Source organism: Equus przewalskii, chromosome 7 (genome assembly GCF_037783145.1).
Source record: "Equus przewalskii isolate Varuska chromosome 7, EquPr2, whole genome shotgun sequence".
NCBI lineage: Eukaryota > Metazoa > Chordata > Mammalia > Perissodactyla > Equidae > Equus > Equus przewalskii.
Window position 1 is genome coordinate 14,215,865 of NC_091837.1, and position 26,129 is coordinate 14,241,993.

At 45.7% G+C, this 26,129-nt stretch overlaps 1 protein-coding gene across 7 annotated transcripts in view; it reads right to left on the reverse strand.

The window, feature by feature from the left end:
• The window catches only part of LOC103543389 (cationic amino acid transporter 4-like), a 110,984-nt gene that overhangs the window by 70,936 nt on the left and 13,919 nt on the right, over positions 1 to 26,129 (reverse strand). For 4 of the 7 annotated variants that reach the window (XM_070628722.1, XM_070628720.1, XM_070628723.1 and 1 more), the window contains exons 1-4: positions 9,734 to 25,542; positions 1,428 to 2,449; positions 367 to 959; positions 1 to 109 (exon numbers count right to left, since the gene is read on the reverse strand). In XM_070628722.1, the coding sequence (XP_070484823.1) occupies positions 1 to 109; positions 367 to 959; positions 1,428 to 2,449; positions 9,734 to 10,023 (2,014 nt within the window). In that variant the 5' untranslated portion in view covers positions 10,024 to 25,542. Of the gene's footprint in view, positions 110 to 366; positions 960 to 1,427; positions 2,450 to 9,733; positions 25,543 to 26,129 lie in introns of those variants that run through there. The other 3 variants (XM_070628724.1, XM_070628726.1, XM_070628725.1) reach the window with 3 other exon arrangements.

Below are 26,129 nucleotides of genomic sequence, written 5' to 3' on the forward strand. Positions count from 1 at the left end.
CGATCAGTAGCCAGATGGACAAGCGCAGCCAGGTCAGGTAGTTCATCTGCAGCATGAGGAAGACGTTGAGGAGGATGCTCAGGGCTGGAGTCAGGGGCACCATGGGAACCTGAGGGGCAAGGGCAGGGCTGCTGGGCTGCAGGTAAGGGCTGCTGGCCTGGGGCCTGATTTCTCGGGAGTCCACGGAGCCTTATTATGCCTCTGCAGGTTCCAGAGACAAGGGCCCACTCGCCATGCAGAAAGAGGGGGATGGGGTACTGGCTTCCCCTGCCCTGCGAGCCCTGGTGCATCCTGCCACAGCAGAGGAGGAAGGGGTAAAGGGAGCTGGCTGGGCTGAGAGTGAGGGGTGCTGGCTGGAGGAGGTACCTGAAAGGCGTCCTCCCGGTGCTGTTGCTGGTGGGCCCACAGGACGAGGAGACTGAGCAGAAACACGACGGAACTGAGCAGGAGCAGCAGGGTGTGGCCCCAGGGAGGGAGGTGCAGAGCCGAGGTCCCAAAGACCAGCACGCAGTCCAGAGTGATGGCCGAGGACACCAGGACACCAAGTGCCCAAGCCACAGCGGCTCCAGGTCTGCACCCACCCAGGAAGCCAAGGTAGGGCCTCAGGGCTGGTCGCAGCTGCCCAGGCTCAGGGGCTGAGGCCTGTTCAGTGCCCACAGGGATGGCTGGGCCCAGGGAACTGGCTGGAGGGGAGTTGTCGAAGCGTAGCACGATAATGCTGGTGCCCACGAAGGTAAAGGTCAGCAGTACAGTGATGGACCAGAACTGGACCAGTGTCTGGAGGTCCAGTAGCAGTGCCAGGAAAGCCATGAGGACCCCGAGCACCAGGATGCCCACTATGGGGACCTTCGTCCGGGGGTGCACATGGGCAAACACCTGGAAGAAGAGCCCGTCGGAGGCCATGGAGTATACGATGCGTGGCAGGGTAAAGATGTCACTGAGCAGGACGGTGTTCATGGCTGTGGCAGAGGGTGAGAGACTGGTCAGCAAGGTGGACAATCCCACCAGGGGCCGCTGCTTGGATTCAGGGCATGGGTGGCCCCTTAGGAACAGGGGCATGAGTCTATCTGGGCTCTCAGAGTGAGCCTGAGTGTATGTGGGATGCTGAACTGTTCCCCTTCACAACCCAGGAATGGGACAGCCCAGTTTAGGTGACAGACCCACTGGAGACTCTGATGAGGGCTGAGTCCCTCCATGAGGAAAGGACCTGGCAGCACATGCCCAGAACTGACATTCTGTGTACGATTGGGAGGGTCAGTGAGTAGGTCCCTCCAAACAAGCTTGGGTGGAGAGTCTAATCATTAGCACCGTCTTGGCCCCAGGATGCAACTGGGAACACAGGCCAGATGGAGCTATGTTCCCTGGGTGGCCTAGGGCAGGGCCCCACCACCCTGTCCCCTCCCTCCTTGCCCAGAAGGGCCCCTTACCACAGATAGCACCAGCTGCCACGATGAAGGCCGCCCAACTGTAGCCCCGCTGGTAGAAGGCATCAGCGAGTGCTGAGTCAGGGTCCAGGCTGTGCCAGGGCACAATGAGGGTGAGCACAGTGGAGACGAGGATGTAGGCAACAGCCACCAGGCCGAGAGTGATGATGATGGCCATAGGCACGGCTCGCTTCGGGTTCTGGGCCTCTTCGCTGGAGGCAGCAATGACGCCAAAGCCCAGGAAGGCGTAGAAGCAGGTGGCGGCACCGGCCATGATGCCAGAGAAGCCGAAGGGTGCAAAGCCGCCCTCGTCAGCACTCCAGTTGTGCGGGCGGGCCAGGACAAACCCCAGGATGATGATGAAGAGGATGACGAGCAGGTTGATAGCAAGCAGCACGTGGTTGAGCCAGGAAGAGACACGGGCTCCACAGGAGACAAATGTGGAGGCCAAAAGTATGACTCCGGCAGCCAAGAAGTCGGGGTACTGGGCCAGGAAAGGCACCTGCCAGATGCCCAAATGTGCCATGGTGAAGTTACGGATGCGGTGGCTGAAGATGGCGTCCAGGTAGCTGCTCGAGGCGCGGGCCACAGAGGCACCACCAATGAGGTACCCAAGGAGCTCGTTCCAGCCAATGAGGAAGGCCCACAGCTCGCCCAATGACACGTAGGTGAACAGGTAGGCAGAGCCTGTGCGGGGCACACGGGCCCCAAACTCCACGTAGCATAGGGCTGCCAGCAGGGAGGCCATTGCAGCGATGCTGAAGGACACGAGCACAGCAGGCCCAGTCATCTCCTTGGCCATGGTGCCTGTGAGTACATAGAGGCCTGAGCCCACTGTAGCACCCACACCCAACAGGGTCAGGTCCAGCGTGGCCAGGCAGCGCTGAAGTGATGTCTCCGTGGTGGACTCCTCCAGTTGCTTCACCCGGTTCAGCTTCTGACAGAAGCACACAAGGCTGGTGCTGCTGGGCAGTCCCCAGGCCATGGTGAGCAACTGAGGAGAGCACCAAGCCAGCTGCTGGCACCTATGAGGGTGAGAGGGAAGTGAGAGACTGCCCAGATGGATCCTGACCAGCCTTCAGTTCTTGCTCGGACCCTGCCCTGGAGACAGAAGCCTGGAACCACTGGCTGCCTGGAGGGCTGGATGAGGCAGGAGGTCACAGGGAAGCATGGAGATCTCTTTGGCCTGCCTCCTGGGCAAGGAAGGGAGCCTGGTGGAGGGGGACCTGGGCATGCTTGGGAGGAGACATGAGGGTGGGGAGGGGGCCGCCCCAGGGAGTCTGACTAGGAACTGCTCCAGTGGTCTGGGATCCCAGGGCAGGGTGGAAGCCCGAGGCTTCCTGGGAGCTGGGCCAGGGCTCCAGGACATGGAACAGGAGTAACTCTGGCCCAGTTGCCACCTGGCCTCAGACAGCAGCACTCATGCCCACACTTCCAGCCCTGCCAGGCTATGTATCAGTGCCTGGTGGGAGTCGGGGACACCCTGGGCCCTGTGCCTGAGGCCAAGGCCCTGCGACCTGTCTCCATACTGTGGCCAGAGACACCTCCACCATACCCCTGTCCCCAGGTACCCTGTCCCCAGGTACCAAAGCCATCACCTCCTCTCTGGCCTGAGTCTGTCCTGCAGGACTTCCTGCAGCTCACCTGCTGTCACCCTCACTGCCACCACAGCTGCCGCTGCCACCATCACTGGTCCCTACTCCTTGGTGCCAGATCTGGCACCAGACCCTATATCCTGGTCTTACAGGCATTTAGCCGACACTACCCATACCTCACATGGTCAAGACCAGAGATCCCCAGGTTCTAGGGAAACCCTATTACAGTGTCTGGTTCACAGTTGAGGAAGCCCAGGCCACCAGGTAACTGACTAGCCCAGGTCACCGGGGTGGCCTTGGGAGGCTGGTCCAGGTCTGGGGTGGGGGGTCTGGACCCCACCCACTTTACACTGCTCCTTGATCCTTCATCCCAACACATGTACTCCACCAGCTGAGCACCATCCAGGCCCCTCAACACTGGGAGCTATGGGGCTGTGAGCATCAGGCAAGACTCTGGTAAGATGAGGGTATGAATCTGGCTGAGAGGCCCTGGGCAGTGCCTGACCTCTGGGCAAATGGGATGGCAGTAAGGCATCCTCACCTGTTGATGAGGAAGTGCTCAGCTTTGGGGAGTGAATTGGCAGGACTCACGCTGGCTGTTCTGAGCTCGCAGCTACAGGCAATGTCCTGAAAGGAGGCAGGCATACTCCTGGGGACCACCTCCAGCCCTCCAACTTGGGATACCCCTAGGGTCCATCAGACACCAATGACAGCCCTTTCTAGACAGGAGCACATGTCAAGCCTGGAGCACCCTTGGGGACCCTAACGGCAGCTCCCCACTTGTGGATATCCGTAAGAAGTACCATGGACTGAGCATCTACTCCATGCCAGTCTCCACATCATGGGTCTCATCACGTGACCATCATCACAACCCTACCCCCTCAGGCTGATTTATTCCTGGGGCTGAGGGGTCTTTGTCTTTCTGCTCTTTCCACTTCTTTGAAAGTGGAAAGGTTGGTGTGACAGCGTGTTAACTTGTTTACAGCAAAATGATGACAATCCTTCCAAGCAAAGCAAAACCAAAACAGATATCCTCATCCCCCAGAACTTTCTCCGTGTTGTCAGGTTTACATGTGGTTTGTGGAATAGCACTTTAGGGTCACCTGCAGGCTGTCGGGCTCAGTGGGCTGGTGACAGGATGGTGGACTCCCAGACAAGATGGTGCCACTTAGAACGCTCTGCCTTAGCCCGCCCCCTTGCCCCCTTCTGGTGTTTGGCTGACATCGTCTTGAGGAACTTCTCAGATGGGCTCCCACTTCCTGCGGGGATGACAGCTCCTGTAGCTCACTCTTTTGTGGCCCAAACGTAACTGAGCAGATTGTCTTTGCTCTAAAATGCCCTCACAAAAATCCAGAAGAATCCATTTCCAAGCAAGATGGTTCCACAATTTTGTAACAGGAGCTCCCCCAAGGCCTTGCTGATGACAACCTGAGAGCTGGTGTGCAGGCGTTCGGAGCCCTGACTTTATCTACCCAGAGAGGGCCTCTCACCACACCCCTTCACAGGCACCAACATCCAATGGATATTTGTGGCCAAGCATGGTTGATGCAGTAAACTGTAAACTTCAAGGGATATGGCTGGGCCAAACGCTGCACCCCACTGAGCAAGGCAGTTACACAGAGCAACACCATGAAGATGCAGTGAAGAGAAAGCACTAAAAAATACATGAAAAAGAAGAGAGAACACTTCCCACCTCATCCTACAAAGCCAGGATCACCCTGACACCAAACCCAACAAAGACATCACAGGAAAAGAAATCTACAGACCAACATGTTTTATGAATATAGAGGCAGAATTGCTCAGCTGAATACCAGCAAATCTAGCCCAGCAACATATAAAAAGGATGAAGCAGGATTTATCCCAGGAATGCAAGGTTGATTTAGCATCTGAAAATCAATCAAGGTAGTATATGCCATACTAATAGAAGAAGGATGAAACCACCTGATCATCTCAACAGACATAGAGAAAAACAGTCAGCAAAGCTGGAGTAGAAGGGACTGCCCTCAAACTGATGAAGACCATCTAGGAAAACCCTCGGCTGCTGTGCTCAGTGGTGAGAGGCTGAAAGCTTTCCCTCTGATCGGGAACAACCTCGGGATGTCCTCTCACCACTTGTCCTCAACATTTCACTGGAGGCTCCGGCCATGGCAATTAGGTGAGAGCATGAAATCAAAGGAATCCAGATTGGAAAGGAAGAAGTACGACTACCTCTAGCACAGATGACATGATCTTATGGAGGAAAATACTAAGGAATCCAGACAGAAAATGTTAGAACTAATGAGCAAGCTCAGTGAAGGTGCAGGATACAAGATCAATATACAAAAATCAATTGTATTTCCATAGACTAGCAATGAACTATCCAGAAATGAAATTAAGAAAATGATTCTGTTTCCATAGCATCAAAAAGAATAAATTTAGGGGCTGGCCCTGTGGCCGAGTGGTTAAGTTCGCGCGCTCCGCTGCAGGCGGCCCAGTGTTTCGTTGGTTCAAATCCTGGGCGCGGACATGGCACTGTTCATCAAACCACGCTGAGGCAGCGTCCCACATGCCACAACTAGAAGGACCCACAATGAAGAATATACAACTATGTACTGGTGGGCTTTGGGGATAAAAAGGAAAAAAATAAAATCTTTAAAAAAAAAGAATAAATTTATGTATAAACATGCCTTAGAATAAATTTAACAAAAGAAATGCAAGACTTGTGCACTGAAAACTACTAAACATCATTGAAAAAAATTACAGAAGACCTAAATGAGTGGAAAGACATCCCACATTCCTGGACTAGAGAACTTAATGTTGTCAAGATGGCAATCCTCCCCAATCGGACTGCAGATTCAGTGCAATCCCTGTCACAATCCCAAGTGCTATTTTGCAGAAATTATCAAGCTGATCCTAAAATTCATGTGGAGATGCAAAGGACCCAGGACAGCCCAAACAATTTTGACGAAGAACAAAGTTGAAGGATGACTTACACTCTCTGATTTCTAACAGACTACAAAGCTACAGGATCAAGACAGTGTGTTACTGACAAAAGGATAGACACATAGATCAATGGAATAGAATTGAGAGTCAAAAAATAAGGGCAGTTAACTTTTTAAAGTTTGTAGCCAATTTACATTTATGGTCAATTGATATTTTAAAAATAGACTTCATTTTTTAGGACAGTTTTAGGTTCACAACAAAATTGAGCAGAATGTTGAGTTCCCATATATCCCCAGCCCCTGCACATGCACAGCCTCCCGCACTCTCAACACACCGCAGCAGATTGGTACATGTGTTGTAATTGATGAACCTACACTGAGCCCTCATAGTCACCTAAAGTCCATAGTGCAAATTAGAGCTCACTCTTGGTGTTGTACATTCCATGGGTTTTGACAAATGTATAGTGTGTATACACTGTTAGGGTGTGCCCTAAAAATGCTTTGCGCTTGACCTATTCATCCCTCCCTCCCCACTAACCCCTGGCAACCACTGATCTTCTCACTGTCTCCACAGTTCTGCCTTTCCAGAATGGTGTGTATTGGTAATCAAATCACACAGTCTATAGCCTTTTGAGATTGGCTTGTTTCACTTAGTCGTATGCATTTAGGTTGTCTTATGTTTTCTCATGGCCTGATAGCTCCTTTGTTTTTAGAGCAGAGTAATGTTTCTTGTCTGCACAAAGAGTTCATTTATCTATTCACCTACTGAAGGACATCTTGGTTGATTCCATGTTTTGGCAATTATGAATGAAGCTGCTGTAAACATCCATGTGCAGGTTTTTTTGTAAACATGTTTTCAACTCATTTGGGTAGATATGAAAGAGTGTGGTTCCTGAATCATGTGGTAAAAGTATGTTTAGTTTTGTAAGAAGCTGCCAAACTGTCTCCCAAATGGCTGTGCCATGTTGCGTTCCCACCAGCAATGAAGGAGCGTTCCTGCTTCTCTGCATCCTCAGCATGTGGTGTTGTTGAATTGGATTTTTGCCCCTCTAACAGGTGTGGAGTGGTATCTCATTGTTGTTTTAGTTTGCAGTGCCCTAATGACATAATATGTGGAGCATCTTCGCTTTGGCTTGTTTGCCAGCTGTGTATCTTCTTTGGTGAGGTGTTTGCTCAGACCTTCTGCCCATTTTTACTTGGGTTGTTGGTTTGCTTATTGTTGATTTTTAAGAGTTCTATGCATATTTTGGATAACAATTCTTTATAAGTTATGACTTTTACAAATATATTCTCCTGGTGTATGCATTGTTTTCTCATTCTCTTGGTGAGTAATTGATTTTTTTCTTGTTTTTTGTGGGGAAAGATTCGCTCTGACCTGACAACTGTTGCCCATCTTCCTCCTTTTGTTTTTCTCAGCAAAGCCCCAGAGCATGGTTGTATATCCTAGCTGTAAGTCCTTCTAGTACTTCTGTGTGAGCTGCCACCACAGCATGGCAGCTGACAGACAGGTGGTGTTGTTCTGTGATGGGGAACAAACGCAGCTTGCCAAAGCAGTGAGCACTGAACTTTAACGATGGCCAGTTGATTCTTGACAAGAGTGCCAAAACAACTCACTGGGGGAAACAATAATCTTTTCAACACACTGTGCTGTGATAACTGGATATTTACTTTTGAAAGTAAATTACTCCTTGATCCATGGTCAAAATCACTGTCCAGATCCTGCAGAATCCGTGTTGTGTTAGCAGGCATGAAAACAGTGTCTGATGGACATTGCACATCTCCATCAGAGGTTTTGGCTGACGATGCACATTGTCAATGAGCCGTACCATTTTGAAAGGAATCTTTTTTCTGAGCAGTAGGTCCCAACTGTGGGTCTAAAATATTCAGCAAACCATGATGTAAACAGGCATGCTGTCATCCAGGCTTTTTCCATTTGTAGAGCACAGGCAGAATAGATTTAGCGTGATTCTTAAGGACTCTAGGATTTTCAGAATGGTAAATGTGCATTGGCTTCAACTTCAAGTCACCAGCTGCATTAGTCCTAACAAGAGAGTCAGCCTGTCCTTTGAAGCTTTGAAGCCAGGCATTGACTTCTCTCCAGCTACGGAAGTCCTAGATGGCATTTCTTCTGATATAAGGCTGTTCCATAGACATTGAAAATCTGTTGTTTAGAGCAGCCACCTTCACTAGTGATCTCAGCTAGATCTTCTGGAGAACTTGCTGCAGCTTCTCCATCAGCACTTGCTGCTTCACCTTGTGCTTTTATGTCATGGAGATGGCTTCTAAGCTTACACCTCATGAACCAACCTCTGCTAGCTTCACCCTTTTCTTCTGCAGCCCCTTCATCTCTCGCAGTCTTCTCAGAATTGAAGAGGGTTAGGGCCTTGCTCTGGATTAGGCTTTAGCTTCAGAGAATGTTGTGGCTGGTTTCACTTTCTACCCAGACCACTAAAACTTTCTCCATATCAGCAATAAGGCTGCTTCACTTTCTTATCATTGGTGTGTTCACTAGAGTAGCACTTTTAATTTCCTTCAAGAACTTTTCCTTTGAATTCAAAGCTTAGCTAACTGTTTGGTACAAGAGGCCTAGCCTTTATCCTATCTTGGCTTTCGACCTGCCTTCCTCAGGAAGCTTAATCATTTCTAGCTTTTGATTTGAATTGAGAGTTGTGCGAGTCTTCCTTTCACTGGAACACTTAGAGGCCACGGCAGGATTATTAGCTGGCCAAATTTCAGTGTTTTTGTATCTCAGGGAGTAGGGAGGTCTCGAGGAGAGGGAGAGAGATGGGGGAACAGCTATTCAGTGGAGCAGTCAGTACACACACAACATTTCTCAGTTAAGTTTGCCTTCTTATATCAGTTCAGTTCGTGGCAACCCAAAACAATTACAATACTAACATCAAAGATCACTGGTCACAGCTCACCACATCAAATTAATAATAATGAAAAAGTTTGAAACACTGTCAGGATTACTAAAATGTGACAAAAACATGAAGTGAGTAAATGCTGTTGGAAAAATGGCGCTGATAAATTTGCCTGATACAGGGTTACCATCAGCCTTTGATGGGGTTCAAGGAAGATTACCCAAAGGTGTGCCACACTGGTATGCAGATTATTTCAAGCTGAAGACAATCAAGGTCAGAAGATGCTGGAAAAACATTTCACCTTGCCCTAAATTGCCTAAAAGAATTTAAGATATAAAGGCCTGTCCCAAGCAGAAGCTCTCATCATGGATAATTCTCAGTGTGATAAGCAGGAAGGCAACTAGCCAGGGCCGTTTTATCCAAAGACATCTTTAAAGTCCCATTGTCTATAAATGGGACAATGCAAACATGTGTTTACCACCTGTGAACTCTTTTCATCTTCCTGTAAATTGCCTTCTCCCTCTTTGAAGTCTCAGACCTCTATCTCCCTCTCCTTAGTCCAGAAAGACACATATACCTCATTTTGCCTGACTGTCTTTGGAATTCTTCATGCTTATGTGAATTCCCCATGTACACATATTAAACTTGGCTTGATTTTCTCCTGCTAATCTGCCTTAGGTCATCTTTAATTCTTTGGTCAACCATAAGAACCAGGAGGGGAAAAAGGGGGTTTCTCCCTCTTCCCCTGCACCTTCTATTTGTAAAAAATTCAATTTCTGCAAAGCACAATAAAAAGCATATGTCTGTAATAGGTGTTGCCAAGATGTCAAATTAACATTTGCTAGGTAGAGCCCTGGGGGTGTTGGATGGTGAGCCTCTCTTCAACAACAGACCACAAAGGAATTGAGATAGAAAAGTTTGTTACTCACGGCTCCTGGAGAAGGTCCTCAGCACGCCTCAAGGGGCCACACTGGGAGGTTAAGGCAAAATGCAGGCGGAGAAAAAGGTGGGACCTGGGGCATACGCCTTTATTGGAGTCCACAGGTGGAGTGCTTTGTGGTTCCCAGGTTAAGTCTGGACTGGTCAATTCAAACCAAAAACAAGTTCTGGCAAGGTTCCCAGGGGTCTTATCTAAGATACACACAAGGGGAAGGCCCTGGGAGGTAGGGAGAATGCTTCCCACAAGCACAGTTATGGGAGTCATATCAGGACCTGACATGAACTCTGACTCTGCTGGTGGTTATCTAGGGCGTGCATTCTTGGGAGGGGCTAGTGTCACTTCAAGGTCCTTGAAGGCCACTTGGCCACACAAAATGCATGCTGAGGCAGCAATGCTATGGAGTAGTTTAGCTAAACTCCCAACAAACTCTTAGAAGAAAATGTAGGAGTAAATCTTCATGACCAAGGATTAGGTATTGGTTTCTGTCTTTCTTTTATTTTTTATTTTTATTGAGGTAACACTGGTTTATTACAGTGCATAGCTGTCAGGTGTACATTATAATTCAACATCTGTATGTACTACAGCATGCTCACCGCCAAAACTGTACTTCCCATCCATCACCATATAATTGACCCCCTTTACCCTTTTCTTCATCGCTGCAATGGTTTCTTTAATATGACAACAAAAGTTCAAGCAACCTAAGAAAAATATAGAAAAATTTGACTGCATCAAAATTAAAAACTTGTGTGCTTCAAAGGACACCATCTGATGTGGATCAAGGCTACCCCAAGGAGACAAGTCCAAGGCTTCCTGGCCTACACGCCGACCTATACCACCCTCTGGAAAGTATAAGACATCCTGACCTAATTTGACCTGATTTCTCTCCAAAGTTATACGACCACCTGATAACCAGACCCTATCTGCACTGATACCATTTTAAAGACGTTTTTTACACGATCTTTCCTTTGTTTGTAAAGAAATAACTCACATACCTATACCTTATAGATTTAGCTCTACCCTCAACCCATTGCAGCTCTTCACTGCCCATGGGTCCTGTCCCCATGCTATTCTCTGAATAAAAGAGCACTACTACCAGACTTTGAGAGTCCATGAAATCTTTCTTTTGACTCCTTGGCTACCTGAGCCCTCATCATTTCTTCTGGTCGCCCATACGAGGATCTTGCTTCACGGGCTTGTGAGCTTAAGTTCTGGCACTTCCTTGGGCCTTCTACTTTTTCAAAGATGCATCTAAACTCACTTTTTCATCAGGAACCTTCTCGGACAGCTGTATGAATCCAAGTTTGCTGCTGTAGGGGAGGAAGACATTTCCTCTACCTAATGTGGGTTCGTCTAGCCAGAGAACGAATTAAATTCACATGAGACAGAACAGCAAGAGAAAATTAAACAAAGCTTTATGAGGACCATGGCCTGGGGCCTTTCTTCCTGAAGGAAGAAAGGGCACCAAAGAAGTGGGGTGCACAGAGTGGTTATATACCCCCAAATAGGCTATTTCACATTATGATTGAAATGTCCCTCCCACAATAGTCACAAGATTGCCCTGTCGACACAGCGCTTGATGGACATAGCAGGTAGTGGGTCTGTTATCTCAGCGGGTGTAGCAGGAGGCAAGTCTATTGTCTCAAGCTGGGTGGTCACAGGTGAGCGCAGTAATCAGTTCCTAGCCTAAGGAAATATGCTTAATGCTTAAAGAAATGCCAATGTTGGGAGGGGGAGGGAAGTCAGTACAGGAGGTTACCAGACAAGCAAAATGAACAAATGCAGATTTAAGTCCCTGTCTTCCCCATTGATTAAGAGTTTCTAGAGACAAGGTCATCTCCCCTTCTTCCTGGTACAGAGGGAGATATTTCTACAGATGGAGAGTTCCTTTACAATGTAAATGTCTCTTACAAAGGGCAAGTAAATTCTACTTTTCAGTTGCTTTCCTCTCTGCAAAGTAACTAGCCTCAAATAATCATCATGCCAAAGAGACATATCTTGGGGTGGCCAATTTCACATCCCCACATTGCCCATGACTACTCTATGGAGCCAACCATGGCATCAGCCCAAACAGAATCAGTACCTTAAGCCTGAGGGTGATGAAGAGTGAATTGATCCATTCTTTGCTAGTCCTATCTCTAATATATAAAATTTACACGGGCGTGGATTGACCACTTAAGTCATTAGGACAGTTGCCAATCTCCAAGCCGCCCATGGCAGATTTCTTTTCCTAAGGCTGGATTGCTATCCCCCCTATGGATCCTGACCACACTCTGAACTGCGGAAAAGTCACAATCGGCACTCTGGTTCAAGGTACGTACCAAACTCTAACATTTGGTTGAGTATGGGAACCCCTTCTTGGAAGAACAGCTCCAGGATGCAATTGGGTAGAATGTTGCCCAGAATGGCAGAAAATTCTTCACTTTTTTTCTCTATTCTTTTATCTCTGGGACCATTCACCAGGAACCTATTACTGCCAGGCATAATAGGGAAGATATACAAGAGATGCAATGCAGGGGGATGCCCTCATCACCCCTTGCTATAGGAACCTCACAGAGGAAAAATGGGTAGGACGATGTCCTAGGTTCTGGGGGGATTTCAAGGTAATGGACTCTTTTCTTTCATCTCTCTTAGAGTTACAGTGGCCATTTTTGGCTCCTTTTGAGCTTTGCAACAGAGAAACAAAGAAATGTTTAAAGAGTCAGAGCTCCACCCCTGAGAATACCCCCTCTCCTGGTTTCCAGGCCTGATTACCCCAGTGACCCCAAGTGGGGAGCCCTCTCTTGGCGGTTGACTCACTGAGTATTTTAGGCACCTACTGAGTCACTTATGAAGACAGGAGACCTGTGATTTATTCTGTGAACTGTCCTGGTGGGGTGGGGTGCCCCAGAACAGGAACTGTTGTGTGACCCTTATCTTGATAACCCTTGGGAAGAGGCCACGAGGGCAAGGCCTAATCTTCTCTTTTCCTTTCTTTGTCTGTCTCATTCATCACCTCCTCTGTTATCAGCATATTGAGGTTAAGTTCAGGCTGGACCTGAGCAGAACCTGGACCTTCTGTAAAATTTTAAACATTTTGCTAGGGACTGAACTCTCAGCTCCAGTGTTAGGATCCCTGGCCCCTGGCCCACTCTAGGCCTTTGCCTCCTGCTTCCCTGGCTCACCTTGTGCTGGCTCAGGGACTAAATGCCTGGGCTGAGCAGAACTTGCTTAAATCTTATAACTGTGTTGATGCCTGAAGTCAGGCTCTGCACCCTTCTCCAGGCCCACTGTCAGTCAGACACCAGCTTTACTGCCATGGGGAACACCCCAAGCATCCCCAGATATTCACCCCTATGGTGCATTTTAACTAATTGGAAACACTTTCAATTGGAAGGGTTATGCCCCAGAAACTCCATCTTGGAGAAAACTTGAGTGGTTTTCTGTCCCTTTATGATGTAGCTGGACAGGCTAGATCAACCTATAATCTCATATGAATTACAAACCCATTTCGGAGAAATCAAGAGCAGCAGTCCTTACAAAATCCTTGTAAGACTGGCAATGCAGCTCCAGAGGCAGTTCAGGTTCCACACATTTCCCTGATCTCAAAGAGCTTGCAAGTCCTCTGGGGACTGTCTAGGCCATCACTAATTCCTAAGACTGAAGGAAAAAAGGAGAAAGGAAAAAATGGCCATAAGCATGCCCTTGCCAAAAAATCTGGCATCTTAAATAACTTCTCCACAAATATTAGTAAAAAGGCTCAAACAAAATTTGGATTCATAAGTGATGAGCTTTGTAATACTCTACCTGATTCTTGGCAGTAATTTTAAAAGCAATAGCTGTGGAGACTCTGTGTATGTGTGTCTATAGGTATGTTATATGTGTGTATTATTTTACCTCTGGATGATATGGCCAAAATTAAGAGCTCTGTCTAATTGGCTTAAAGTATGTGCTTACATAAATTCCAAATGTAATAGAAATTAACCCAATGTCTTTTAAGCTAACATGATATAGATTAATCTTTGGTAGATGAAAACTCATTCTAGTTTGTTGTCTTGATTGAAATAGGCATGTTCTCACAGTTGTCAGCATTTGGATATGATGCAGGCATGCAGCCTGGGTTTACTAGTCAGATAAGCTCATGTTGTCCATTAGAAATTTGTCAGCAAAATAATAACTTTAAACGATAGCTAATTTTGTCTAATGTCTCATGTTGTTTTCACGGGTAATCTGAACATAATTGTTGGAAAGAAGTGATTTGGAGAGATGGAAATGGGTAAAAGTTTGTGGGTACAATAATTGTTCTATGGCCTGTATACTCGGGAAAAAACAGCTTCCAAATTCTTTTTGGCAACTTAAAACTTTAGAATTTTGGTAAATTAAGTTAAATGATAAAAATCTGTTGAGTATCTGAGTCATTTTCGGATAGGATGGAACGTTGAAACATTTTTGCTAAAAGTATCTAAGTCATCTACTTTTGGCTTCTTATTGCTGAGAGGCTAAAGGTTGTTTGGGTCTATTAGTAAACATGCTTGTGCTTTATTACTATGAAGTAACATGTTTCTAGAAATTATAAGGTGTTTAGAATGTTGATACAAAAGTCTGTAATGGCTTACTTTTTACTCTTTGCTAGGGGCTGTGAGGGTTAGAAATTCTAATTAATATATGTAATTAAAGCTACTGGAACTTAGTAAGGTGAACATCTTTGTATTCACGCAAAGTAAAAGGTATGTTTTCAGTAAAGAAGGTGTAAAGAATGGAAGTATTTTTGTTTCTTTGGGTTAAGAAAGATAAATTTGTCCTAAAATACTAGTAGGGAAGAAAGCAAGCATGAGACCAATTCTGAATGTAAAAAGACACTTGTAGAAGTTTGTGAAGGAGAAATTCTGAAGGGAGTTTTATGCCTGGTCAAGTTGGCTAAGATTAAAGTAGATCCAATTAAGTAACTGAGTTTTAATGTAAAAAATAAGCTGGTGCAAAAATTAAAATTTGGTTTTCTCTCTCAAAAGGATAATTTTCTTGAACTTTTGGTCTGCTCTTAATAAAGAGGTTATAAAAGGTTTTCCTTTAACTTTAAGTCTACCTAAAAGACAGAAAATCTAGGTTCATTAAAATAATTTCCTATGTTCAGAAGGACTGAGGTCACTCTGTTAAGATGTTTGACTGTTTCCGTTCTCATTTTGAATATAGACCTGAGAATTGTTTGACAGTAAGTGTTGTTTCCTATTAGAACAAGTGTTTTAAAACCTTTTGACATTTTAGACAAGCTTCTCATTCAAAGAAAAATTCAAATGCTGAATGAATGCTTTCTTTTGACCTGGTAGAAGGAAGAAAATTTCTCTGAGGATTTTCAGAGGGGCCCTGAGACTTCCCAAAGAAATTTGCTCTCTCTTCCTATAAGAAGCAGAATAGTAAACCAATTGGGCTTATTTGGTCTATTAAATTACATGGGAAACATTGTCAAATAAGAGATGATAAACTTTCTTTGGTGGTATTATGTGGGTGAATGCTATTGATATAAATTTTTTTAATTATATAACATTCTTACAATTCTGATATGTCCTGGTTGTCAGCCATAATCCTAGTTATTATGTTAAAGTGTTGCATGTCACAGAAGTAGGCAGGTTTCCTTGTCAATTGCCCTTTTGAGTCTTTCGTCACTTGCTGATAGTTGCTGTTTTACCCTGATGCTTTTTGCTTTTGCAAATATGTTTCATCTTCAGAGAAATTCATGCAAAGGATTCTGACACAGGATTCTAGCACACAGGTGTCTATAAACTTTCAGATCATAAAACTGAACTGGGTAAGATATTATAGAATTCTAACAGAGAAAGTGATGACCTCATAAATCTGCTAACAGAAGATCAACATCAAGAATTGATTATACAGGTCTGTATGAACTGATGAGGATGATTATAATTTTTTATGATTTTGTTGGAAATATCATTGACTTTTTGACGTTTTGTTTTGTTTTCTCAGATTTAAGGAAATCCTTTTCTCTTATGCTAACAATGACTTCTAGCAATTTGGTGAAATTCTACCTTTGTGAGCAGAACTGATACATTTACCTTTTTCTCCCTACCTGAACACTCCAAAATTTGGAAACTCAGTGAGTGTGTGAGTATGTTTATTTCATCGCAGTATAGTTATTTGCATAAGTTCATGAAGAATCTGTTCTCCTTATAACAGGACACATTTGGAAACATTGGTTATATAAACAAGGCTTTGACTGGCATGTCATATTTGAGAGAAAGATATAGACTCAGATATGACAAGACGGCTTCTGAGGAATATGGTTGACTTTCTGAAACAAAGCCACTTGGAAATATTGGCCTGGTACCTCGATTACAGAGGTTCTAGCAATTTTACCTGGTAAGTAAGGAAGGTCACTTATCTGGCAGCTGCCTGGAACCTCAAAATATTTTGCAGGACCTCAAGAAGACAGGAATCCACCCAAATCTGTAGACATTGCAAGCAAACTCTCATGGCAAGTCCTCGGGTTGGCTTTTCTGGCCTTGAGAGGCCTTTACAGTTCAATCTGAGATTCCTCATAAAAAATTCCTGCAAAGCAGATTTAAAAGAGCCTATACAGTCAAGTGCTATTCTTGCCACACTTATGTAAATAATTGAACCAAGTTTTACGGAAACTACACTTCTTTTGCAACCTAGTTACTCTTAATTTGTCTATCTTTTGTAAAAAAAAAAAAATGAAGGTGATTTTAGAGAGAAAAATTTTGTTTCAGTGGAAGCTATAGTACACATTCATAGATATTAGATTCTATCTCTTCTCTTCAACGAGATTCATTTATTACTAATCATAATGTCTCCTTGTGGCCATCCGTCTCTGATACCTGGGAGCTACCTGGCCACAAACGAACCTTTTCCTTCAACTCTACTGCCCAAGTACTAACTAGATTCACCTTGTCACAGGTGGGTCATAAACAATGAGCTCCTGAGGTAAAGTCCCCAAACTATTGATACACACAGGATGGACTATAACAAATTTGGAGTGAATATATTAGGCTCACTCCTCCTAGTGGTCAACTCAGTCAAAAGGCCACTCTATGCTGGGGACAAACCAATCACACTTGTGATACTTGGCCTAATAGCATCCGATCCATGTGACAAATTCACCATTACATGTGTTTTCATATCATAGCCTTAAAAAATACTATTTGGTTTGGGACTGACCAGGATAAAAAGCCGAGCACACGTTGGTTAGTCCCTAATGGCACTTAGTGGTTATGTGGCCCCAATTTATGGCCTTGGCTACTGCCTGGAAGCATTGGGTGATGCACACTAGGTTTCATCTGGATGCAAGGTAGAACTACATTTTCTCTATCTCCTGCTGCTAACCTGCCCAATCTACAGTAACGTTGGACTCATTCTGTCTTCTACTGGTATGATCACTTTGCCTCAATTTTCCTTCACCAATTAGGAATTGAAAGTGTCATCTGGCGCATGGAAGCCTTAAACAAATTTACCATGAAGGCATTAAAGGATACACAACATAGCCAATTGCTGCTCAATTTAGAAGCATCCCAAATGCGTAAGGCAGTCCACCAAAACCAAATGGCACTGGATGTCTTGACAGCAGCACAGGGAGGCACTAGTGCCATTATAAAAACTGAATGTTGTGTCTATATTCCTGACTATTATCAAAATATCTCCGGCCTCCTGTCTGGTATGAGTCACCAAATTAAATCCATGTCTGACCCTACCCTATCCGTAAATGATTGGTTGCACTCCTGGTCAGGTCCAGGTCTCTGGACTACTGTCAAAACTTTATTCATTGCATTAATCATATTGCTTGTATTTCTTATTATAGTTTGTTGTCTATTTCGTTGTTTGTCTTCCACATGTCAACAAATCTTCGCCTCCTGGACCACTTCTTCTCAAATGATCCTCTTGTCTCCAGGGGATCCGTGTATCTTGTCTGCCATGGACTCCATGGGCACAACATTCCTGTCCACTGAATTTCCTGCCTGTACCCCTATGGCCCAATTTAGGGACAGATCTATGACCTTGTACAGCTGGAAGTAGTTACACAAGATTGACCATCATCCAAATCCCCAAAGGAGGTTGGGGCCAAACGGGTTCAGGGGGATTTTATGAGGAAGATTAAGGCTGCCCCAGGGAGAGAAGCCCAAGGTGTCCTGGTGTGTATATCGATCTATATCATCCTCCAGGAAGCATAGGACTTTCTGACCTGATTCGACCTGATTCATATCCAAAGTTTTAAGAGCACCCGAGAGCCAGATATCACCTGCACTGATACAATTTTAATGACTGTTTTACCTGGCCTTTCCTTTGTCTTGTAAATAAATAACTCACATACCTATGTCTTATAAATTTAGCCCTACCCTCAACCGATTGCAGCTCTTCACTGCGCATGGATCCTGTTCCTATGATATTCTCTGAATAAAAGAGCACTACTACCAGGCCTTGAGAGTCCAAGAAATATTTCTTTCAAGGCTTTGGCTTGCCAAGCCCATATCACCATCAAGAAAGGGAAAATATAATAAGCCACAGAATGGGAGGAAATATTTGCAAATCATATTTCTGATAAGGGGATTTTATCCAGAATATACAAAGAACACTTACAACTCAACAGTAAAAACACAAATTCCAAAATTTAAATATGGGCAAAGAATCTGAATAGACATTTCTCCAAAGAAGACACATAAATGTCCAATAAGCACATAGAAAGGTTCTTGAGGTCATTAGTCATGAGGGAAATGCAAATCTAAACCACAGTATGATGCATCCCCCAGGATGCTTGCCATTTTTATTCCTCAAAATCATGGTCAATGAATGCTTGCTTAAGTTTGTTGGCTTAATTAAAATAAACATGTCTTCAGAATCATCAGCATTGGACATAATGGAAACATACAACTTTTATTATACCTGGGTTATTAGTCAAATAAGCTCATGCTATCACCCATAAAATTTTTCAGCAAGAAAAGATTAACTTAAAATGATAGCTAACTGGTTTAATGTCTCATGAAATTTTCATGAATAATCTAAGTATGATTGTTAAGAACTACTGTATTATATAGATGTTAATGAAATAAGGCATTTTAAGTGCAATAATTATGTTTTATGGTATGTGTACTTTAAAATAGCTTCTCCAAATCTTTTGCCAACTTGAAACCTTAGAGTTTTGCTAAATGAAAGTAAATGATGGGAAATTCATTGAACATCTTGAAAACATAAAACAGATCTTCAGAAAAGCTAAAACAGGAAAATGGTAGTTACTGCACAGGGGTTGACCGACTTTTGGCTTCTTATTACAGAAAAAATAAGCGATGTTTGGATATATTAGTAAAAAAATCTCATGTCACCTCAAAAAAATTTATGCTATCAGAAATATATGTTTTCAGTAAAAGCAGGTACAGGGAATGGAGATATTTTTGTAAGATGGTAATTTTGTCCTAAAGTAACACTGGTTATGAGAAAGAAGAAAGGTGGAATTCTGAAGGTAAAAAAGAAAGTTTCTGGAAGAAGAATCCTGAGGAAAGAGTCTTGTGTGTGGTCAAGCTGGCTAAGATTGAATGAATTCAATTAAGCAAATAAGTTTTAATATCAAAAGTAATCTTGTGCAACATTGAAATTTGGTTTTCTCTGTGTGTTTGTTATAAGGACAAGGTCTCTTGGGCTTTTAATCGACTCCTGATAAAGAGATAATGAAAAGGGTTTTTTGGTCTTTGAGTAATCTGGCCAAAAGGCAGGGATTTTATGTTTTATCAAAATAACTTGCTGTGCTTTATGTTAAAAGCTGAGTCTTTCCATTACAAAGAGCTAAGGTTTTGCAGCTTTGTAACCTTCTATATTTGCCTTTGAAATCTTTTTGTCAACTTGGTTAAATGGATAATTAAATATCGTTTCATAATGATGTGTGATCCTACTTAGGCAAATATTCGAAGCCCTTCTTTGATATTTTTGTCAAACTTCCCCAAACCAGATTCTAAATGAAGTCTTTTTTGACCTCTAGCTCACATTGTAATTTTTCAGAGGATCCCTGAGACATGTCGAAAGATTGACTTTCTCTCCATATAAAAAGAGGGATGTTAAAATAATTAGGCTTCTCTGATATGTTAAATTACATTGGAAGCACTGTCAAATAGCAATTAAGCTTCTTTATGTTATATCTGTACAAGTATATGTTATGAGTTCCAGAAATTACATGAAATTCCTGGGAGTCTAACATGTCCTGGGATAAAATGCTGTCTGTCATCAGAATTGAGGCTGACACTAAACATCAGGAAAGCTCCTTAGCTGACTTTCATGCAAAGGCAGCAACCACAGAATCTACAAAGATTGGCACATGTGGATGAAGTCCATTCTGCCTCTGCAAAGAATAGTCCCGCACTGCCAGAATTTTGCCATACTGACGTCCTTATAACAAGGTAACAGGCTGCTCCTGGAGCAGAGAAATGAAGGTGGGTAAACAACAGCTGTAAATTCAACAGTCAGGGCTAGGAAAACCCAAGATGGCCACTGGGTTCTTCCAAGCTCTCTGAAAAGTCCCATTTTTCATTTTTTACACTCCTTCACCCAATAGAGGAAAAACTATTTCCATCCCCAGAGGCCTCAGGATTCCTCCCTCTGGGTCCTTTGAGCACCTGCAGCTGGACTTCATTCAACTGCCACTTCCTATGGCTCATCAGTATGTTCTTGTTGTTGGATGTGTTTTCTGGATGAGTTAAAGCCTCTCCCTCACCACAAAGCCGATGCCCTCACAATGGCAAAGAAAATGTTAGAACACGTGCTTCCCACTTGGGATGCACCTTCCACATCCTCCAGTGACAAAGGCACCCACTTCACTGGGCAATCATAGGAACCTTAATGAAAACTCTGCAAACTTCTTGGGATTATCACTGTCCCTATCTCCCTCAATCATCAGGCAAAGTCATGAAAACTAATGAAAAAATGAGGTCAAGCAGAACAAATATTAATTACCTGGGACTACATTAACTGAGGAGGATGTTCTAATGTTTTGTTTTTCTGGATTTAAAGAGATCTTTTCTGTTAAGCTACCAACAACTTGGTAAGACATAGCTTTGTGAACAAAGATGAAACATTTACCTTTCCTCCCTCTCTGATCCCTCCCGAATTCAGAAACTCTCAGTATTCTTATTTTCACTTATACAAATAATCAGGCCAAGTTTTTAGTATAAATGAGTTAGTTTTGCTGTGATTATCCTCGGCAAAAAAAAAGAGTTGAGGGTAATTGTAGAGAGAAAAATTATGTTTGCACCTTTATACATATTAGATTCTAGTCCTGTTAATTGTGTTTGTGGTTTGTTCTATACTGTGGACTGGACCCCCCTGGCCTAAGGTATTGCCTTCAGTCCTGCAGACTGTGCGCTGTGCTCTCTTTGGAAAATACAAACCAACTGCACAAAGCAGTCACCAGCAGATCAGTGTCTGCTGGCACACAGGCTTCTGCTGCTCCCCTGTTGTCTTATGCACCTATGACCAGCTACTGGGAGTCTCTACAGTCCTATGCTCAACCTATTAACAGGTTAAAGACCCTTTCCCAGATTCCAATTTAAGCATCCTGTTGGTCAGTCTAGAGCCTGGTGACTGGGTGTTCTGGAAGCATCATCAGAGGAAGCCCTTGAGCCCCATCGGAAAGGGCCTTACCACGTGCTCCTGACCACTGACACTGCTAGTGAACTAGAAGGCATTGCATTCTGTGTGCCCCCTGTTGGGTACATCTTTGTGTGTGATTACTGTGGGGAACCATGGGCTTATGAATGTCTAGACAGCTGGCATATGACAAGATAATCCCTTTAGGATATCATAATATTCCATTTCCAGTTCTTGTTTAAAAAGAAACCCAAACCCCATCTCATAGGTCCGGATGAGACTTGGAGACCCCTTTTATACCCCTTCCTCTCTTCATTGATTGCCATTGCCAAAGGCTTTGTCCCTTGGATTGACGTTGCCTGTAATGAGCTCTTGATAAAAAATGTATCCCTAACTATAGCTAAACTGGCATATTCTATTTCTCGAGCCTTAGCACAATAACACTGACCCCTGGATTCTCTAGCGAGGGTTGTATTAGATAATCGAATGGCACTCAGTTATCTCCTTGCAGAATAGGGTGGCATCTGTTTTGTAGCCAACACCTCCTGCTGTACTTGCATCAACTCTTCTGGTGAAGTTGAGTTAGAACTTGGAAAATTTATAAAAATAGCACAGGATGTCTCCTGTCCAATGTCTTTCAATGACACCCTCTGGTTCCTTATCAGTGTTTTCAGCTGGCTTCCTTCAGGCAGAGGGGCTTGGATGAGACCAGGACTTCAAACATGGTTTATGATTACTACTGGAATTCTTGTATGTGTACTTGCATTTAAGTTTCTTATGCTACTACTCACTCAGATCTGCTCCAAGTTATGCTCATAACTATGGTCCTGATTTGCACGATCTTTGTAGCCTTCAAGCTACTAAGCATTTGCATTTCTCAATGCTATGTGTCTACCTCCAGAATAATGATTGCTCAGCGACTTGAGATGATCAACCAATCTAGAAACTCCAAAAAAAGGACTTGATACTTTCTCCAGATAGAGACCATGCGTAAGACGTATTTCCTGACTGTCTCCTTGTTGCTCAGATGCAGCCGGAGCCTCTGACTGCATTACTCCTATTGATGATTGAGCACCTCGCTTCCCGCCACGACGGACATGACTTCCCAGGAATGAGCCTTCCTGGCAATGAGGGAAATATCAGTATTTCAAACAGTTGATCTACAATGCTTTGTGTTCAAAATGTGCACCGTGACAACAAAATGGAGTAACATATGTCAAGGCTTCTAAAATAGAACTGAGAGGCCACTAAGGAAATGCGGTTTATGCAGGCCTCTACTTATGCATGTCTCTACTCAGAGGGAATGCCAATTTGAACTGTGCCTCATTGTTGTCATCTTGACCTTCTCTCAAGAGGTGTGCTTACTCCCATGGATAAGAACTTTCTGCCTTGGAGATGGCCTTAGCAACCAATCACGTATAGCCAAGAAGCAACAGTTGTTGCAAGCATCAGTCACAAATTTTGCAAAACATCCTGTGTAATTTCTCTCTTTGTGCCTTTATAAACCCTTGCCTCCTTTGTCTTCCTTGGAAGACCTTTCGGGTTTCTGCCCGAGTCTAAGTCTCCCATGTTGCAATTCTAGTTGCCCAAATAAACATCTGCTACTTGAGTTGTAGAGGACTTTTCCTCATCGACATCTCATAGTTCTGGAGGCCAGGAGTCCCAGATCAAGGTCTGGGAGGGTTGATTTCTGGTGAGGCCACTCTTCCTGGCTTGCACAGGACTGCCCTCTTGCTGTGTCCTCACAAGGGGGAAGGGGAGAGAGCAAGCTTTCTGGTGCTTCTTCTGGTAAGGATACTAATTCTACTGTGAGTCAGGGCCCCAGCCTTATGGCCTCATTTAACCTTAATTAATTCCTGTCTCCAAATACATTCACATTGACAGTAGGGCTTCAACATATGAGATATTGGGGAAACCATCAGTCTGTAGCACCCTCCTTCCTCAGGGCTCCAAGCATGCCATGCACACAGCTGAATTGTAGCATGCACCATGTTGTGTTCTTAAGTACTATTTATTTTTCTGGCTCTAAAAGTAATGCATACTTAGAATAGCAAGTGTGGAAAATGCAGAAAAATATAAACAAGATAAAAATACATGAACCCACAACCTAGAGATAAGCATTATTAATAACGCCAAGGGCTCTTTTGGTCTTCTTTTTTTTTTTTTTTTTTTGAGTGTATACATTTGGGACAAGCACTGGGCCCAGCTTCTGATGGAAGATGTTTCCCCGACCAAGAGGCAGCCGGGAGAGGGAGGTGATGCGTTCAGGTCAGACTCTCAGAATCCAATGCGCCTAAGGGCCATCTGAAGACCGTCCAGCAGACGGCTGGAAATGGGGATCCAGAGCTTAAGAGAGAGTCTGGGCTCCAGCCAAGGGCTGGAGAGGGGTGAGCCTCAGGCTGGGGACGGGGTGCTACAGGGGCTCCTCTGCCAGTTGAGGGAGCTGAGGGCCATGCAGGGCTGGATCCCCTGGAGCTGGTGGTACTGTCCTCTGAGCACATGCTGTTGCCACAGTGGTCCTTGTGGACCTGCTCCACCCTCGACTGCACCTCTCTTCTCTGTCTTCTGCTCTCAGCCCTGCTCAGCCACTCCCTCCCCACTGGCATCCCTGGGGGAAGGAACCATGCTGTGCACAGAAGGCCTCAGGTAGGTCTGAGCCTGGGTCCTGCAAGGCCAGAGGAAGAGCAGGGGAGAAGGGGAAGGGGAAGCAAGGGTGTCCTTGCCGTCTTCAGCAGAGCAGCTCTCGAGTGGGCTGAGGAGGAGGAAGGACAGCTGGGAGGGAAGGACGAAGAGGGGAGGAGTCTGCAGAAGTGCATCGTCCAGGCCAGGAATGCGTGAGTGATGGCAAAAGGAAGAAGGGGTCATTAGAAGAAGCCAGGAGGTGCACTTCCCATTGGGGCTCTGGAAACTGTGTACCCTGCTGCCATTGGAGTGCGAGAGGTGACAGAGGAGGGATCTGTGTGGACAGGCACAGGCAGGTCTGTGCTGGGGCCTCCCCCATCAGGCTAGCACTCACAACAAGAATCCTCAGTGTCTGGTTGACCCAGTGCCCCAGGCCCAGGCTCATGGCTCCCACCACAGAGATGCAGTTGTTGCCGCAACAGAAAGACACTTGCATTGTGCTATCTTGCAATGAAATTTCCCCAGGGTCCCAGCTGGAGCTGCTGGTGCATCCACAGGGTCAGACTTCATACTCCTACCTCCACACACATGCAGGGGACCACCCTGGGCAGATCAGTGAGTAAAAGCTGGATAATGACCCTGCTTCACTGGAGGCTCCCAGTGTTCAGGGAGATCACCCAGCAACACGCCCAGAGTGTCCCTCCCCCCTGTTGGAGACCTGCAGCTGCTCCCTGGCCCTCAGAGCTCAGCAGGTGCTCCCCCGTGTTCTGCCCCAGCTGGCACCCTGTCCTTATCACCATGACAGCTTCTGTTCTGGAACCAGCTGCCTCTCCACATCCTCTCCTCCTCCTCCTGCTTCTGCTGGACCTGAACACCAGACCTCAGCACAGCTCTTGGTCACATTGGGAATCAGTCTCACTTCTCTCTGACTTCTCAGACCCCAGCTCTGGCCTTGAATTTCAGCATCTCCCGTGGCCTCCTCTGGCCTTGGCTCCTTCCATGAGGAGCGGAGCTGGGCAAGATTGCAGCGAGTAGGCCCTGCTCACTCTGGCAGCCACGACCTCTTGGGCCTCTGCCTCTTTCCTTCCCTCTGGCATGCAGCTCCTGCTCTGGTTACCTGCTGAGGCCTGGGACCCTGCCTGGGCCTGAAGGAGCAGCCCCCAAACAGCAGGCCCCCAGCAGTCATGTGCTGAGCAGAGCATGTGAGCACCCACCCTGCACCAGGCCCTCTGAAGAGGTTTTACACATACGTCTGCAGCTCCCAGCCCCCTGCCCGTGCAGTGGGAATTACGAGCCCCAGTGTTTGAATGATGAACTCCAGTGAGAAGGATGGAGCTGGGCGCTCTCAGATTGCGGCTCAGGCCCCATCATGGGTAGACTGTGGTAGGTTTGGGAATTAAAGTGCTGAACAGCAGCAAGATCACAGAGCCCCTGGTCCTTGGGGTGGCTATGGGCCCAGAGACTGTGACACAGGGGGCACCCTGTGCTCCCCACCTCATTATGAGTTCCTCCAACATGTTGTTGGTCTTAAGTGCCTCACCCACCATGGAGGCTCCAGGATGTCCAACCCCTTGTATGAGAAGCCCAGGAATCTCAGGAAGATGTTTACCTGGAATGCAAAAGAGGGAAGCCGTGGCACCACATGTGATGATGGAGAAAGTCAGGGGCCACAGCCTCAGCGCCCAGGAGGCCCGAGGTGAAAAGAGCAGGGACCGAGTGTGGAAGGGCAGAGTCCAGGTTAGAGTCTTGTGTCTTGGATGGTGGTGAGCAGCGGGGCCGAACCCCTGGAAGTACAGTGGAGAGAGGGGTGTGGATGTGAATGACCCTCAGAGCCTGGGGAGCTGCCATGTGACAGCAGGCCGCAGAGACACAGCGATCAGATCCCATGACCACTTGGGGGCCTCTCAAGGGCAGGGGCCCTGAGGCACGGAGTGGCTCAGGGGCCCAGGAGGGCTCCAGTGAAGGGCTGTTGGGGGTTGTGATGGGGAGAAGGGTGCAGCTTATGGATGTGCTGGGAAGACAGAGCCTGACCTGCCACCTTCTGGGGCCGGAGCCGAGGTCAGCCCCTGTCAGAGGGCAAAGCAGTGGCTGCTGTTCCTTAGGAGGACCCACAGAGGGAGCTGGCACCTGCTGGCGCCTTCTGCCATCCTGGCAGGGGCTGGAGCCACCTGTTCCTGATACCTACAAGCCAC